The sequence below is a fragment of the Macadamia integrifolia genome, chromosome 3 (genome assembly GCF_013358625.1).
Source record: "Macadamia integrifolia cultivar HAES 741 chromosome 3, SCU_Mint_v3, whole genome shotgun sequence".
Lineage (NCBI taxonomy): Eukaryota > Viridiplantae > Streptophyta > Magnoliopsida > Proteales > Proteaceae > Macadamia > Macadamia integrifolia.
The window spans coordinates 34,101,355-34,117,891 of NC_056559.1; the positions used below are offsets into that span (position 1 = coordinate 34,101,355).

Below are 16,537 nucleotides of genomic sequence, written 5' to 3' on the forward strand. Positions count from 1 at the left end.
ATACCTTTTCAGGCCAATGGAAGGTTATGGCATAGGGTATGCTAGCGAGGTAGTGTATGGTGCACAAGTGATTGGAGAGAAAATCTCATCATCCAATAGGTCAATGGAACACATATTCTGGCCATCGATGGTGGCACATGAGGCTGGGTAAGGGTGGCTGGGGTAGTCGTGGGTGCACAAGGTAGGTAGGGTGTGCACGGGGAGGCTGGCAGGGATGTGCAACAAATGGTGCATCAGACAGGCAAGGCTACGCATGGTAGGGGGTGTATGGTGTAGGCATGGTTCACATGACATGCACATTGGGGCACGCAGGGCTAGCTGGTGAGGGTGCTTAGTGTGCTCACAGGGGCCTGTGACTTACATACAAGGGCTTACAACGTGCGTACGGGGGTGCACAGAGCTGGCTGGCGAGAACATGCAGCGTGCATGCAGGTGCATGCAACATGCATTCGGGGGCACACGGGGCTGCTTGGCAGGGGCACGCGGTGTTGTGTGCAGGGTTGACTAGCTATAATGCATGGGGCTGTGCTCGGGGCTCAATGGGCTGGCTAGATGGCATATGCGGGGCTATGCATGCAAGGCAGGCAGGATTGCACGTGCGTAAAAATGTGATTTTCCAGGAAAGATTATGGGAGATTCAATGTTCCAATTTTGACGTACCATATATCATTGAAATCGTGATTCCAAGTACTATCCATCTGCATGGTCATTCTAACCGGATTCCTTCTTATATAAAAGTCATAATTGGGCCATCTTCCCTCCCATATATGATTTTCAGGGTGTTAGGTGAGCAAGGGATGTTTTTGGGTTTCCTTAACCATTTATCATCTTTGTCGATCGGAAGTAAGAAGTCACATCCAAGATCTGTAATTCATCATAGCCGGAGCGGGGTGACAAAATTGGGTGTCTACACTTATATGATGCGAGCATACGGTGGATGCAATAGGACCGACAAGGCTTCCTTTATAGGATCTATATACGTAAGGTACATGATCCTTTTGATATACCCAGAGGTACGACAAGATCAAGGGGGTGACTTCCTTGCCCATTACTAGTGACTATACACGAGGTTAAGAAACTAACCACAGAGTGGTGGAACCGTGATTGATTGTGTGCAAAAGTGTAATGTGGGAATATCATTATTTGATCTCAGAACATCATAAAGTGCACAAACCTCCCCGTGGGTGCTGGCACAATTATAAACATCCTTGCCATTTAAAATACCTACCACCCTTGCATAGGAACCGGCTACCATTTGCTCCCAGAGTACTCTCCATAACATGCATTGACCTCCCCGAGGGTGCAAGCATGACAGGGAGTCCCTCGCCAAATGATTTCACTTCAAGCAAGACGTATGATGTGATTAGCGAATATAATTACAAACATGGGGTTAGCCAAACATGTTTTTAGACAAATGTGGTGGAAAATGTTCTTGTATTTAATAGTAGCATCTAGTGTCGGGAGCTTGACATGGTTCCTCAGTGGAGTCACCACTGTGAGGGTAGCGGCTAGAGATTACTCTCTTCTCCCCCTTGAGGGAAAGGAAAAAGACTTTTCTATTCAACCCTCTCTCCTCTTTTTCTCTTTCTTTAGGGAAGGGAGTGTCGTGTGTGCTTTCCTGAGGGCCCCACCCCATCGTATTACCACTTGAAGATACATGGAGGCCTATTTCGCAGGAGTATAAAGTTCGTCATTGAGACAAGAGTTTGATGATGGTCCAATACAGGGGATCGAGATCATGCAAAAAGGGGTTTGGAGTCACCACTTAGGATTATAGGCCTAGGATCTAAGGGTGGACTAAATTCCTGAGAAAAGGGTCAGAATGTTGGTCTGGTTTAGAGATTCAGGGTAAGTGTTAGGTTGTAGTGTTGGGAAGGTGTTAGGCACTCAATCTACTTGGTTCAACCAGTCTTCTTATTAGATGCTTAAGAACGAATATTTTCCATGATTATTCTTATTCCGTATGCATGGCTAAGTTATCACACATATATACATGGACTGAATTTAAATAACTATGTACACTAAAACAAAGTCAATTTAAAGTCTACATTATGATGATTTGGTTGATAAATTATACCTGAACTTAACCTCTATTTCGGGGCAAGAGGGGTTGACCCTTGATTAGTACTAGAACGGACTATCTTTTGGATTCTCTTGGCTCAGAGGAAGACTGTTTTGACCTCCAACTTCCTTTCTTGAGAGATGTTGATTGGATAGAGTTCTAACTAGGAACGGTTACTTTCAGATTTTGACTGCGGTATTGATTTGGTAAAGCTTCCACTAGGGATGGGCTACTTCCGGGTTTTGGCTATGGTGGCACTTCGACAGAGATTCCACTGGGATAGGCTATGGGAGGGTTAGGCTATGGGTACTCTAGCAAAGCTCTAGGATGAGCTATTTTTGGATTGGCCGAGGTGGCACTCCAGCAGAGCTTTTGCTTGGGAATAGTCTACTCTCTAGGGATTGAGGAACTTCGAAGGCCTAAAGAATACATCGAAGATCCGAAGAACACTTCAGATCTAATGAAGATCTCTCTGAACACTTGACGAACCTCAAAAGGAGGAGGGAGACTAAGGGAAAACTTTTTATACACATAAACTCACTCAAAGAAGGCAAGGGATTGAAGAATTTTGAAGGCCCAAAGAACAATTTGAAGATCCGAAGACTTATGAAGATCTCTCCGAAGACTTGAAAAACCTCAAGGGGGGAGGGGAGGGGAGAGGGTAGAGCTTCTCTACTATGGATGCTCCTAGGAGGCTTGAGTGTGTAAAACCAAAGGGAGGGGGTATTTATAGAATTATTTAAACAATGGGGAGGAAAGGGGTATTTCCTTAGCCATTGGGGGGAAAAAGTGGTTTTCCAAACCAATGGGGTGAAAATATAAAATTTTGGACCAATGGGGTGGAAGGTGATTTTCTTTGATTAATAGGAAAAAAGTATTTTTTTTGGGACCAATAAGGTAAAAAGATAACTTTTTGGGCCAATGGGAGGTTACAGTATAAGGTATGCTAACGGGATAGTGTAAAGTGCACAAATGGATGAAGAGAAAATCTCTTCACCAAACTAATCATTGGAATGCATATTTCGGCCATTGATGGTGGCACACGAGGCTGGGCAGGGGTGCACGAGGTATACATGGGTGCACAGGGTAGGCTGGGAGCACAGGGGGGCTGGCAGGGGCACATGGTGTAGGTAGGGAGTGTGTGGTGAGCTAGTAGGGGCATGCGCTGGCTGATAGGTGTGCAAGGTAGGCAGGCAGGGGCAAAAGGCATGTGCGCGGGGCACGCAGGGGCTAGCATGTGCGAGGCCCACACACGGAAGGGCTGGCGGGTGCATGAGGCATGCAGGCGGGGGTGCAAGGCACTGGCAGGTGGGGGTGCAAGGCATGTGCGGTGGGTGCACGAGGCATACATGCAAGGGCACGTGGCACTGGCAGGCGGGGACATGAGACATGTGCAGCGGGTGCACGAGGCATGCAAGCCGAGGCATGAGGCATATGTGTAGGAGCGTGAGACATGCATGACAAGTGTGCGAGGCCTGCGCAGGGGGTGCGTGGCATGCATACAGGGGCAAGTGAGGGCTAGCGTGTGTGTGAGGTATGCATCGAGCTAGGAAGGGTTGCATGCAGAGTAGGCAGGGCTGCGCGAGGGGCTGGCAAGGCTGCGTGTGGGGCAGGCAGGGCTGCACTCATGTGAAAGTGTCATTTTACAAGAAAGATTTTGGGAGATCTGATAGTCCAATTTTGACGTACCATATATTGTTGGAATTGTGATTCTGAGTACTATCCATCCGTGTAGTCATTCTGGCTGGATTCATTGGTATATAAAAAGTCCCTCTTTCCTCTTGCACGGGAGTTTTGGGATTTTTGGGATTTTAGGTGAGTAGGGGATGTTTCTAGGTTGGATTACCTTAATCAATGATCTTCTCTATCAATCAGAAGCAAGAAGTCACATCCAAGATCTGTAATTCATCATAGCTGGAGGAGGGTGATAAACTTGGGTGTCTACAGGTATCTAATTTAGTCAATGGAGGTCCAATGGGTTTTTTTGAAGTGGGTAGAGGCTTACATCGGGGCAATCCAATTTTTCCCATTCTGTTCATTCTGGATGAGGAGGTTCTGTGAAGGGGTCTGAGGTCTATGACTCAAGAGTGGTTGCTAAAGTCACTTCCTGGTCCAAGAGGTGTGCCTATTCCTTCTCATTTATGTTTTGCAGATGATATTTTTATTTTAATGAATGTGTCTGCAAAGTATGTGAAGAACCTCCAGTCTTTTTTGGTTAAATATCAAGCTTTCTCTGGGAAAAAATTTAACCTTGAAAAGAGTAGTTTATTTTTTGGGAAAGTGGTTCATCATAGGAAGGATTTTATTAGTGATTACCTGGGTATTCAATCTGCCAGGCTGCCAACAAAGTACTTGGCATGGAATTGTTCAAAGGGAGAGTGAAAAAAGACTATCTTTTTTCCTTTACTGGATAAAATAAAAGGTAGACTGGTTGGCTGGAGGGGTAGGTTGCTCTCAATGGCAGGAAGGGTGAAATTGGTGAGATCAGTAATCTCTAGTGTTCCAATTCACAATTTGGGATTTTTTGGTGGTCGGAGTCCTCAATAAAGGTGGTGGAAAGGTGAATGCTTAACTTCATCTAGTCAGGGGATATGGACTTGGAAAAAAAAATTGTGGTTAAATGGGAGGATGTCTGTAGGCCTAAGCGTGAGGGAGGTTTGGGCATTAGAAGATTGAGAGATGTTAATTTTGCATGTTTATGTAAATTGGCAAAGCAGATAAAACTTGAAGACTCTTCAATAGGAAGTATCTTTCGTGCTTGCTTCCTCAAGGCTGATGGCTCTATGAAAAAAGGGCAATTTTCTTCTTCTATCTGGCCAAACCTAAAAAATTTTTGGGGCTTTAATGGATCTCAGGAGCAATGGACGGTTGGTGATGGGCACAAAATCAAGTTCTGGTCTGACAGTTTGTTGGGTAATATGCCTATTATGGAAAGGTTGGGTTTGGACTCTAATTCTTTTGATCCTCTGTGTGCAAAAGTTTCAGATTTTATAAGAGACAACAGTTGGGCTCTACCAAGTGTGGGATCGAGTTTGCTTGCTATATTTTTTAGGAGATCAATTCTATCTTTATTTCTATTGTGCAGGATGTCTGTCATTGGAATCCTACCTCATCTGGTGTATTTTCTATAAAATCAGCCTAGGAAACTATCAGAAGGCAATCGCCTAAGGTGGGCTGGTTTTCCCTTGTATGGCAATCAAAGATTCAGCCTTGTCAAGCAGTCTTTGGATGGACGTCAATAACAAAATCCCTACAAACGGAAATGTGAAGAAAAGTGGGGTGTCCTTGCCTTCTAAATGTAGTCTTTGCGATCAAGAGGAGGAATCTAGAGATCATATTTTTTATGATTGTAGATTTGCAAGGGCTATGTGGCGGAAATTTTTGAATGTTTTGGGGTGTTTTGGAATAGTATCCCATGGGATGGAGAGCTTTATAGCTTGGTGGAAGTCTAAAGCGAAGGTGGTCCCGTGTCAGTGTGTGGAAAAAAAGCTTTGTGCCAATTCCTTATAGCATTTGGCTGGAAATGAATGCTAGAAGACATGAAGGTGATTCAAAGTCAATGGAGTGTTGTTTTTCCATGATCAGAAGTGAAATTGGTTGTCAAACATTGGTTCACACTGGTTTGTTTATTTCTCTTTCGGATCTGATGAGTGCTAGGAGGTTGGATTTCTCTAGGATTCAAGGTAGGCAGAGAGTCTTATTTGAAATATTCCGGTGTCGTCCTCTAAGAGGATGGTGGAAGTTAAACACAAATGGGTGTTCTCTTGGCAATCTAGGTATCTCTAGAGTTAGTGGTGTGTTTCAAAATGAGAAGATGGAGGTTATGGCAAATTACAGGGATCATACCAATTTTGAGGCGGAGTTTTTGGCTGTAATATCTGGGATAGAACATTCAGAAAATCTGGGCGTCCAAAGGTTGTGGATTGAATGTGACTCGGCCGCAGTGGTTACTTTGTTTCAAAACAACAAGGTTCCTTGGATCGTTCGTCAAAGGTGGTTAGCATGCATGAGGTTTTTAGATCGTGTGGAGTGAGAAATCAGTCATTGTTTTCGTGCGGCAAATTCAATCATTGATTTTCTTTCAAAGACAGCAGCTAGGTTTGAAACTTCAGCCCCAGTGACAACATGGTCGGCTTTGGTCAAGATGGATCTAGATATGGATGCTTTGGGTCATCCAAGAATTAGGATGGCTTAGTGTGTGCTATTTCTAATTTTATCTTTGTGTGGGTGTTGAGTTTTGGTCTCCTTTTTCTGTTGATGGCAATGCCGAAGGTGGAGTAGGAGTTCCTTCTTAATCCCCTTGTTAGCTGTTTGGGGCTTCTACTTGGCTCCTTTCAGCTTGTACATTATTTCATTCTTTTTCTTTTTATATTTAATAAAAATGAATTCTAGCCAAAAAAAAGGATGATTGACATTTTGAATGTGTCAAGAGTTTTCACTAGGCTTCCACCATTGGAGGGAGTTCACCGCAAATGTTGGGGCAATGCATTAGTTTTCTGCATGATAACTCGATATCTCTTGCATATGCCTCAACGCAGGGCATGCGCCATCATCATAGAGGTGGTGAAACAACTCAGGAAGGGTTGTGATTTGGACCCCACAATCTTGGTAGAAACATTCTAAAGTCTCAAAAAAATGAACTTTAGCTAGAAGTTTGGAACAAATCACTACACAGAATGCCCAACCATACACCAATTATGGTTAATGAAAAGGTTACAATTGGTGGAGTTGTCGTGAGGTAATCAGTTGAAAATCTCAATTATCAAGACAAGAGGGAAAATCTCAATTTCAAAAGCATCACAAAGTGGGAAGAATATCCGCAAAATAAGACCCACGATAAGGTAGAATTGCCAATGGTGGCCACAACAAGGATTCCTGATGAGGACCCCCGGTTGCAAATATGTTGGGTTGATTGGTTGACCCACAAATTATTGTACTTTCTTTCTACATCATGCAATAATATCAATTGCAGCAGGGTGGCCCCGAGGAACTCTTGAACTTCACCGGCCTTAAAAGTTGTCCCCACAAATTGTAACTTTCCTATTTCAATTGTAATGGTGTGTTAATCAATGTTGGTATATTTTATTGGTGCCTTATATTAAGTTGTTCTAGTTTGCAAGGGAATTACATTTGTTTCCTAGACTCTAGCTAATGATGGGAAATTAAAGGCGTGGATCAAATCATGCTCGACTAAACATAGTGTAATAAATAAAACATAATGATATAAATGTGTATAATGTTTGCTACTAATATTTTCTCTGTTCACAAGAATATTCTATGAGGTATATACAGGAAAATAAGAAAAGGAAAAAGTCCTTAGGGTGGGTGTCATCATAGTTGAAATTGAGCTCATCCGTGGAGGTAACTATATCAGCAATTGCCCTGATGCCTAGCTTAAGTTCTAAGTCCTGCACCCTCCACTAAAGCTCCTTGATCTCACCATCCTTTGTTGTCAACTTCGAACCCAAGAATACGGCAAGTATCGGATCCACCTAGGAGATCGGTGAGGTGTCCCCACCGAGAATACGGCATGTACTAGGGGGTTTGGGAGATTGGTGAGAGTGTGCAAACTTTAGTCCCACATCACCTAAGGAGAGATTATTGGGTTAGTTGATAACCTCTAGCCTCCTTAACAAGGCATAACGCATCTTAAAACCTTGAGGCCCATGGGACAAAGAGGACAATATTGTGCAAGATTAATGGGGCCGTGGGCATTACATCCATCCCGAGACCTATCATAAAAGTTCAAATTTTACTGGGTTAGAGCACGGGTGTAACAATAATCGTAGGTCACGACTCCAAATCTTATCTTTCGCAATCCCTATTATTTTTCAATCATTAATATTCTTTCCCAGAAAACCCCCAAGGGTTACGAGAGAGAGCCATTTGAGAAATAGACCCCCATTTGTCTTCGAGCAGGAATATGGCAATGCAACGCCCACGATGTGCCCCAAAAGAGAGAGAGAGCCCAAGGATTGCCCGAAATCGCCCGGCCATTACCCTCATAATAATATGTATTACACTGTTTTTTTCCACTTATTACTAAACCATGTAAAATTCATGGACTTAAAATCAATGTTATAAAACCCTTGATGCTTATCTAGTGGTTTAGAGAAAAGTGGTTGAATGTATTGTTGTTTTATGGATGTCCTTGTTGGCAACCCAGCCACGTGGCGGTGATGACGTGACCAGTTTAGGTGACGTGGATGGAAATGATGACATGGTAGTGTCCAGTATCACTAATAAGATAATAGAGCCACTTGGTATGCATTGAGTGGTTTAATACATCCTTAGTAGGTGGTGCGGGTTTCTGAGTCAAAACTGGTAAAATTGACTTATTTATGCTTGGGGGCATTTTTGATAATAAAAATGGTATTTTTGAAAATCGATTCTTCATGAAAAAGATAGATTGTAATTTACCTAGTCCAGTGCATTTGATTTCGTCACATTCCGATACCGTATGAAGAAGTTACGACATTTGTGGCAATCGAGGGCAGTTTCGACATTGAAGATGATTTTTTTAAAGGAAGTGTTCTCCATGTAACAATACGACAAAAATCCAATATTTTCAACGGTTCTAATTTCATCATGTTTCGATTCCGTATGAGAAAGATGCATCATTGGAAAGGTCTAGGGGCATTTTGGTCTTTTTACATGGTTGAGTCAAATGATTGAGTCTTCTGGAAAGTCGTAGAGCGTCCATTTATGGTTCCAACGCACTTCGTTTCATCTCGATCAGATATCGTATGAAAAAATTATAAGTGTTTCTGTAAAGCCGGTTCGAAAATCCAAACCAAAAATTCATCAGTATGCTCTCGGTGTTGGGTGGATTTTTTGAAATTTATTTTTGAATTTTGAAGTGCTTTTATGTAATTTTGAGATTTTTAAGGTCTTAGTTGATAACGGATGTTTAGCACTGGAAATATGAAGCCAGGGCCTTATGTGTATATAAGAGAATCAGAGGGATCCTTAATACACGGCTCAGATTGAGCCATGTCGGTCAGATTCAGATCTGACGGTTCATGCAAGAGCTTGCGTTGAAGATGCTTATCCGATGCTTCTCATTGGTGAAGTGTATTAGATATAATGGTGTGGCCCCTCACCATATTGAGTCTTGATTGTGTGTAGCACATGTGCATAAAATCTATAAAGAGATTCTCCATTGAGCCAATCATATCAGATCGGTTCCGATCTAACGGTCAAGATTGATGGAGCTTTATTAAAGTTAGCCGACAACGTACCGTGAAACTCGCTACACCAACCAATCGGTGATCGACAATGTGTCTGACAATGTCAGCGCATACGTCATTATGATGTCATCAAGATTCAAAACTATGGTTTAGATCTATTGTCCGTTGGTTTAATCGGACAGCTCAGATTAAGAGATTCCTTTTAGATGAGATCTACCATCAGATTTCGCCCCTGTTGCGCACACTACCGGCATAGCGTACGCCAACCTCCGAAGATTCCATTTTGAGTGTTCTGGTTCGTCCAATTTCAAATGGCAATATCTCCCTCATCTTAACTCTGATTTGGGTGATTCAAGTTGAAGATTCTTTATCTCTTCGAGATCTACACACCAGAGGGAAGAAATCAGGTAGAGGGGTTGCTAAGGTGGTTGGAAAAATGAGTTGAAGCTCGTGGAAGGCTAAGGGTTTGAATGAAAGACTTCCATCCTCTTGCACTTCATCAATAGCCCCCATTAGAGGCTTAGGAAGCTGTTAGAAACCAAGGCAGCAAGCTCTATTGGTTGTTGCCAAGAGAAAGAAAAAGAAAATGGAAGAGAAGAGAAGAAGAGGGAAATAGAGAAAAAGTTTTTCTCTCTCTTTGTGTGTGTCTTGAATGCCTCTCAAGAAAGATTTTCTCATATCCAATTAATGGAGTTTGATGGTTCTTTTTGAGAATACTATTTCCCCATCAAAGCTTTATTTATAAGAAAGACTAAAAGAGGAGAGAGAGAGAGAGAGAGAGAGAGAGAGAGAGAGAGAGAGAGAGGAGTGTGCATGTGAATGTGAATGCCATTGTTGCTCCATGAAAGTAAAGACAAGGAGAAAAGAAAGAAGAAAAAGAATAACCTAGAATTTGGTTCTTGTGAGTTGCTTCAAGAAACCCAAGTGTCAACCGGGGTTGAAGCATTGGCAGCACCGAGTCAACGTGGTTATGATCCGCATCAAGTGGAGATCGACATTATTGCATCTCCAACAGTTACTCTTTGCCAAGGTAACCTCACTTTTGCCAAATTTTCATTATTATAAATCATTGTAGGCAAAATGTTTGATAAAATGCCTAAGTGATAGTTGTAATCTATTTGGGGAGAAATTTTCATGTATGAGTGTTTCACTATAGGGCATTGTTATAAGGCCAACCATTTTTTTTTTTTGTGTGTTTAGTGGGTGTTGGACACAAGGGCTATGTGTTCCTTGGTAGTTACAACTACCTAAACCTATTTGCCGTGGGTGCAGCCTCTCAAATCATTATGAGAAAACTAGGGTGAAGACCTAGCCATTGTATATCATTAGTGGAAACTGGGAATGTGTTCCCTTGGCTGTGGGTGCAGTCATAATTAGTATTGAAGAAATGCTGAGCCTGATATTGGGCATTACTCCGTGCATGTAGGCAACTGGCCGAAGCACGTATTTCTTGTGTTGTGGATGTGTATGCTCGTATTTGTATTGTAGATTAGAGCGTTTGACTACAGAATGGGTGTGTACATCTGGTAGACCTGACCACTTGGTGGTGCAGTGTGGATGTGCATACGACTATGTATGTATGTGACAGTGATTACCGTGTGACGTTTATGAGATAGCTCTGGGCAGCAATACAGGTTATGTGAGTAAGTTCTGTGCAATAGTAAGAATGGTCAGTAGTATACATAGCAGCTCTGGGCAGCATCAGTAGACTGTGCTATTAAAATATAAATAGTGATTGCTACATCAGGGGTACAGCTAGAAAATGAAAAAATATTTGGCACACTGATTCCCCCACCCCTCTCAGTGTCAATCAGGACCCAACATATATATTTGTTCATCATGTGGTCAAGGAAAACTTTGTCCAAAAAAAATTGTATGCGGTACCTTTCCTTAGCATTTTCAGTTTGTATCTTATAAATGCATTTACCTTATTTTATTGAGTATACAGCCTGTCATATTAAAAGAATTAATATGCTAGCGCATACGTTACACTATGCTGATTTTATCGAGTATACAACCTGTCATATTGAAAGAATTAACATGCTAAGACATAAGTTACAATACGTTACGACCTTATTATGGAAAACATTGATGCTCATACGTTACAAAACATTATGAGCCTATAACGGAAAAACTTGATGAACTCCTCTATATAATGCTCCCTCCTCATGTCACAATCAGAGTTCTTGAGGTTCTAATGGAAAGCACTTTCAGTAAGATCTAATAATCTTGTTTTATTCTTCATCTTCTTGTTCTTTCTTTGTATTAAGTTTTTCTATGAGTTCCATAATATATTAACCCTATCTTTTCCGTCACTTTTTATTGAATTATTTGTGTATCAATTTTCATTCAATAGTTAATAGAATGATATCATTTTCTTTTTCTATTCCTTTAGTACAGTTTATTTACTAATATATCTCATTGTTCACATCCAATTACATGTTCTTTATTTTTAATATTCTTCAATTTGCATCTCTACTCTAATTTTCTTTATTGAAACTCTTGACATTCTTCTTGTCATTTCACGAAAACCATCATTTTTTCTAGGATTCATCCTTTTATTAATAGTAGTGCAGCCAACAGGTTTCGAGGCAACGATGTATCCTTTGGCTTCCATATTAGAGTTAAGAAAGAGAAGAGTTTTCTTAAGAAGAACTCATGGTTCAAGTGGTTGATGCTTGGTGACTCTAATATTGTTTTCTTCCATAGGTCGATAGGGCCTAGTAAAGTCGCAATTCTATCTATGGTCTTTTTAACCTTGAAGGCTCCTTCAATTCTGATCCTGGTGTGATTAAATCTGACTTTTTTTTAAATACTTTCAAATCAGTTTAATCCTCCAATATATTCTTAACCCCATTCATCATATTCTGGATAATATTTCCTTTTCTAAGGTCTATCCTGATATCAAGAGGATCCTGTCTTCTTTTCCCTCTGAGGAAGAGATATTGACTGACATCAAAGCTTAGAGAACTGATTATGCTCTGAGTTTGGATGACATTTAGCTTTGGATTTTTCCTTGCATCTTAAGATATTGTGTAGGATAACATAATCAAGGCAGATCGTAGATTCTTTTTTAACACTTCTAAGGTTACTTGTATTAATTAGACCTTGTTCCTAAGCATGAGGGCGCTGATTTGGTTACCTCTTTTCATCTCATTTCTTTTTCTAATCTGATTTACAAGTTTATATCATTGCAAATAATGTAAAGTTGGCTATTGATAGTCCTTTTAGCATAATCACGCTGCTTTCATCCTTGAGAGGGATATTGGTAACATATTCTTTTATGTCATGAAATTGTTAGGAGCTTTGATAAGTAGAATCATCCTCCCTCTATCCTCCTCAAGTTGCACATCCATAAAGCATTTGATTCTATTAGGTGGGATTAAATTATTCAAATTCTTGTGAAGATGGACTTCGCTTCTAATTTTATCAATTTTATTCATTGCTATATCTTTTCTCCTTTTTTCTCTGTCTAATGGCTCCCCTCAGGGTTTCTTTTCCTAAAAAAATGGGATTCGCCAAGGTTGCTATGTCTCTCCTCTCTTATTCTCTCTAGCCATAGAGGGTCTATCTAGAATCCTAATCAATAAAATTGAGAATAATTCCATCCAACCTATTCCTAAATGCAAAAATCTGAAGATCACTCATTTATCTTTTGGAAATGACCTTATGAATTTTGCCAAGGTAAACCTTCAATCGCTGACTTCCATATTTGATGCTTTATCATTTTTTATTCTGTATCGAGTCTTTCCATTGAACCCCAAAAATTTCTCTTTCTTTAGAGGGGTTCCTTGTGGTATTAAGGCTCAATTAGTTAATATTTTGGTCATCCTTGAGATCCACTTGTGTATCACTTATTTGGGTCCCCATTTGATTTCTTCCAAGATATCTGCTCATCATTGCTCTCCCATTATTGATAGGCTTTACAAGAGGCTTCAACTTTGGAAGAGTAACTTCTTTCTTTTACAAGTCACCCCGAACTCATCAAATTAGTCATACAAAGCTCCTAAATTGAATCTGGGTTTTTGGGTTTCCCTCTTCTATCTCTTCTAAGATTGAATCTCTTATGTATTCCTTCCTTTTGGAGGGTGGGGATAAAGGAGGCTAAAATTGTTGGGATTCTCAAACTCATTTGGAAGATTGGTTCTGGAAGCAAGATCATTTGGGTTGATTGTTTGTATTCCAACCCCTATTCCTACAAATGCTTCTTGGGCTTGAAATAAGATTCTTAAGTATCAATTCCTTGTTTCCGATACTATCTAGTCTTCAATTGGTGGTTCCATTAGAACCGTGGTTTGGGTTGATAATTGGCATCCTAATGATGAGTTAATCCTAAAATATGGTGATAGCATTAGTTATCTCTTCCATTTTAAGAGATGAACAGGGGATCCCAGACCCAAGAAACTCAAATTCTCTTATTAAGGTTTGGGATATGCTTCTAAGGGTGCGCTTGAGATCTAGAGGTAGTGGGGATATTATTCAGTAAGTAGCTAATTCATCAAGAAAGTTCTCTTCCTTTTATTTTTTAAATTTGCTAAGATCGAGTGCTCCTTTTGTTCCTTAGTTTAGACTAGTTTGGTCTAGCTATTCTATTCCTAGGCATTGTTTTATGATTTTGAGGGTTATTACTAATTATCTACCTAAGAGTTTATTTCTCGAGGAAATATTTCAATTTCTAATTGTTGCATTTGTCGGAATTCAATTCAATATGTCTATCATTTGTTCTTTGATTGTCCTTTTAGAAATTCAGTATGGAAAGGTATTCTTAGGAAATTCTAGTTTACTCCCAGATTCAACGACAAATCAACATGTGATATCTTTAGTAAGTTAGCATTAGAGTAGTGATTCATCATATCTGGTGGGAAAGGAATAAAAGAAGATTGTATATTCATCCTGCACTATTGATCATATTTCAGACATCATCTCATTTGACATTCAAAATAACATTCATCATAAATGTGTGGTAAGCCCTAACTAAAGCAGAAATTGGTATATGGACCAATCTTGGAAAATTTTGCTCAATGTCCCCCCTTAGTTTTGAATTATCATCTTCATGTTTTCTCTCACCCCCCCCCCCTCCCTCCGGGTTTTAGTGTATCCCCCACCTAGATTATTTTCTTCCCTACCCTCTCTTGGTCTTGTTGTCAAACCCTCCTATTGGTATTTTATAAGGCTTGAGTTAGGGAATCTTCTCTTAGTTTACCCTCCTATTGGTGTTTTATAGGGCTTGAGTTGGCGAATCTTCTCTTGGTTTCCACTTTCGCTTGTAGGATCTCTTATTTTCTTTTACCCCTTTTAATATGATATATTCACAAAAAAAAAAAAAAAAAAAAAAAAACCAATATTTAATTTTCATTGAATGTGTGGTGTACATCATGTGTATCCTTTTCTAATGTTGTTAAAAATGAACTTATAGTAGAACTGATCCTCTAGTACCAATCTAATAGATATATTAATTTGTAATTGGTTCAGGAACTACTAAGTTTTCTTTATCACTAATGTAGAAGATCCTTTTACTTTCATTTATTTGGTAGTTTGTATTTACATACCATTATTTTTTGTATTTAATATTATCATTATTATCATATCACTTACATTATCGAAGCTATTCCATTTTACTGCAGCAAGTTCTCAAAATGCAAAATTCTTTGTTTCTGTAGAAGAAAAAGATGGAACTAAAGGCCAGATCATAAATAAAATCATAGAATCAAAAGGCACAATAAAGAAGCGTTTCCATCAGATCAATGATTTACCAGATTGCACCGTATGTTATTTTCAATCATATATCTTTTGATCTTGCACTTTCTTCCTTTGTTTCTCTATTACATTGAGTATTTATTGTATCGGTACACCATTTATTATTCGCTACTTGATTTGAAATGATTAACCGTGTTAAATCCGCCTATCCAGATATTCTTCACAGAGAAGCTTTCAAAATAGCGAAAAAAAAATTGGGCTTAAAACATTCCTCCTGCTGGATCAACGCCTGACAACAATAAGAATGGAAACAAGCTTAGCGGCTCCAATGGTGATGATGTTGGCGATGAACCTGTTGCCGGAGCTGTGGTGGCAGCAGAGAGGGTAGTGGCTCCGTTGATGATGAGGATGAAGATGTTGAACCTGATGCCAGAGCAGTAGTGGCAGCAGAGGTGAACCCTAGCAAGGCTGGTAGTGGCTCCGATGATGATAAGGATGATAGGGATGAGCATGTTGCCGAAACAGTTAGCAGCACCGAGGATGACGACAATTATTATTATGGTGATGAGCTTGATGCCGAAGCAATGGTGGCACCAGAGGTGAACCCTAGCGAAGCTGGTAGCGGCTCCTATGATAATGATGATTAAAATGGTAATGAGCCTGATGCCAAAGCAGTGGTGGCACCAAATTAAGGTGAGCCCAAGCAAGGCTGAGTTAGTGCTGCTGATGGTGAGGGTAGTGAGTATACTGACTCATCTACTGACGGGAGTGATGGCGATGACATCCCTGTGATCTAGATGAAGACGAAGACGAAGAGGGAGATTAGGCCATATTTTCTATTTTATTCCCCAGCCCCTTTGTTCCAGTTCTTTTCAGATATTAGTTATCTTTATATTTTTTTGATGATAATTTTCAGAACTCCAAACCTTAGAACCGTTTGTGTTTGAAATTTGATTGAAATTTGAACCTTGATGAATGATCAATGGGTTTTTTTCTATAAAAAATAAATAAATAAGAGAGATGACCAAAGATTGCCTTCATTAACCATGAAATTCTAGGCATACACCGCAACGAGATGGAAAGACTGATTTGTCTGTAAAACAACAATTGGAAAGTGCAAGAGCTGATCTGAAACTGAAATCAATGTAACATAAATTTTACTTGTGTTCCATAAACACCACATGCGGCCATTTGGAAAGTCATATGATGGCGCAGTGGAAGAGCTAACAGAAATAGCACTATCCTCCTTTATTTTTCATTTCCAAATGAATGCACATGCAAAAAACATTGGACCCGCAGACGGTTCCTAAATTCTACCTGTTTTGAAGGATCGTTCAATCCTCTTATATTCCAACATAAGATAGATTCCATCACCTATAACGTAAAACAGGAATAAATTAATAAATTAATAAAAATAAAAAAACCAAAACCTAGAACATGTAAATAAGGTTAGCGAATGCCTTTTTTCTTTTTGCCACCAAGGCCTTTACCATTTGAAGGGCAACATCTTTCCCCTTTATATGCTAAAAAGGGTTATTTTTTACAGTTGTGAAACGGGCATTAACCTTGGTAGAAGGGGGAGTGGTCT

The 16,537-nt window shown here is 40.1% G+C and overlaps 1 protein-coding gene and 1 long non-coding RNA gene across 2 annotated transcripts; both read left to right on the forward strand.

Annotated features, from left to right (window-relative positions):
* The first annotated feature begins 5,585 nt into the window (after nt 1-5,585).
* Nucleotides 5,586-6,095, forward strand: LOC122074391. Its single transcript, XM_042639214.1, has one exon. The coding sequence runs from the start codon at nt 5,586-5,588 to the stop codon at nt 6,093-6,095; it is 510 nt and encodes a 169-aa protein (XP_042495148.1).
* Nucleotides 6,096-12,447: 6,352 nt separating this feature from the next.
* LOC122074934 lies at nt 12,448-15,882 on the forward strand. Its single transcript, XR_006139099.1, has 2 exons — nt 12,448-15,016; nt 15,163-15,882. It is a non-coding gene; the product is annotated as an uncharacterized LOC122074934 (long non-coding RNA).
* The last annotated feature ends 655 nt before the right edge of the window (nt 15,883-16,537 follow it).

Coding starts and splice junctions, on each gene's coding strand:
- LOC122074391 (XM_042639214.1), top strand. CDS start 5,586: ATGAATGCTAGAAGACATGAAGGTGATTCAAAGTCAATGGAGTGTTGT.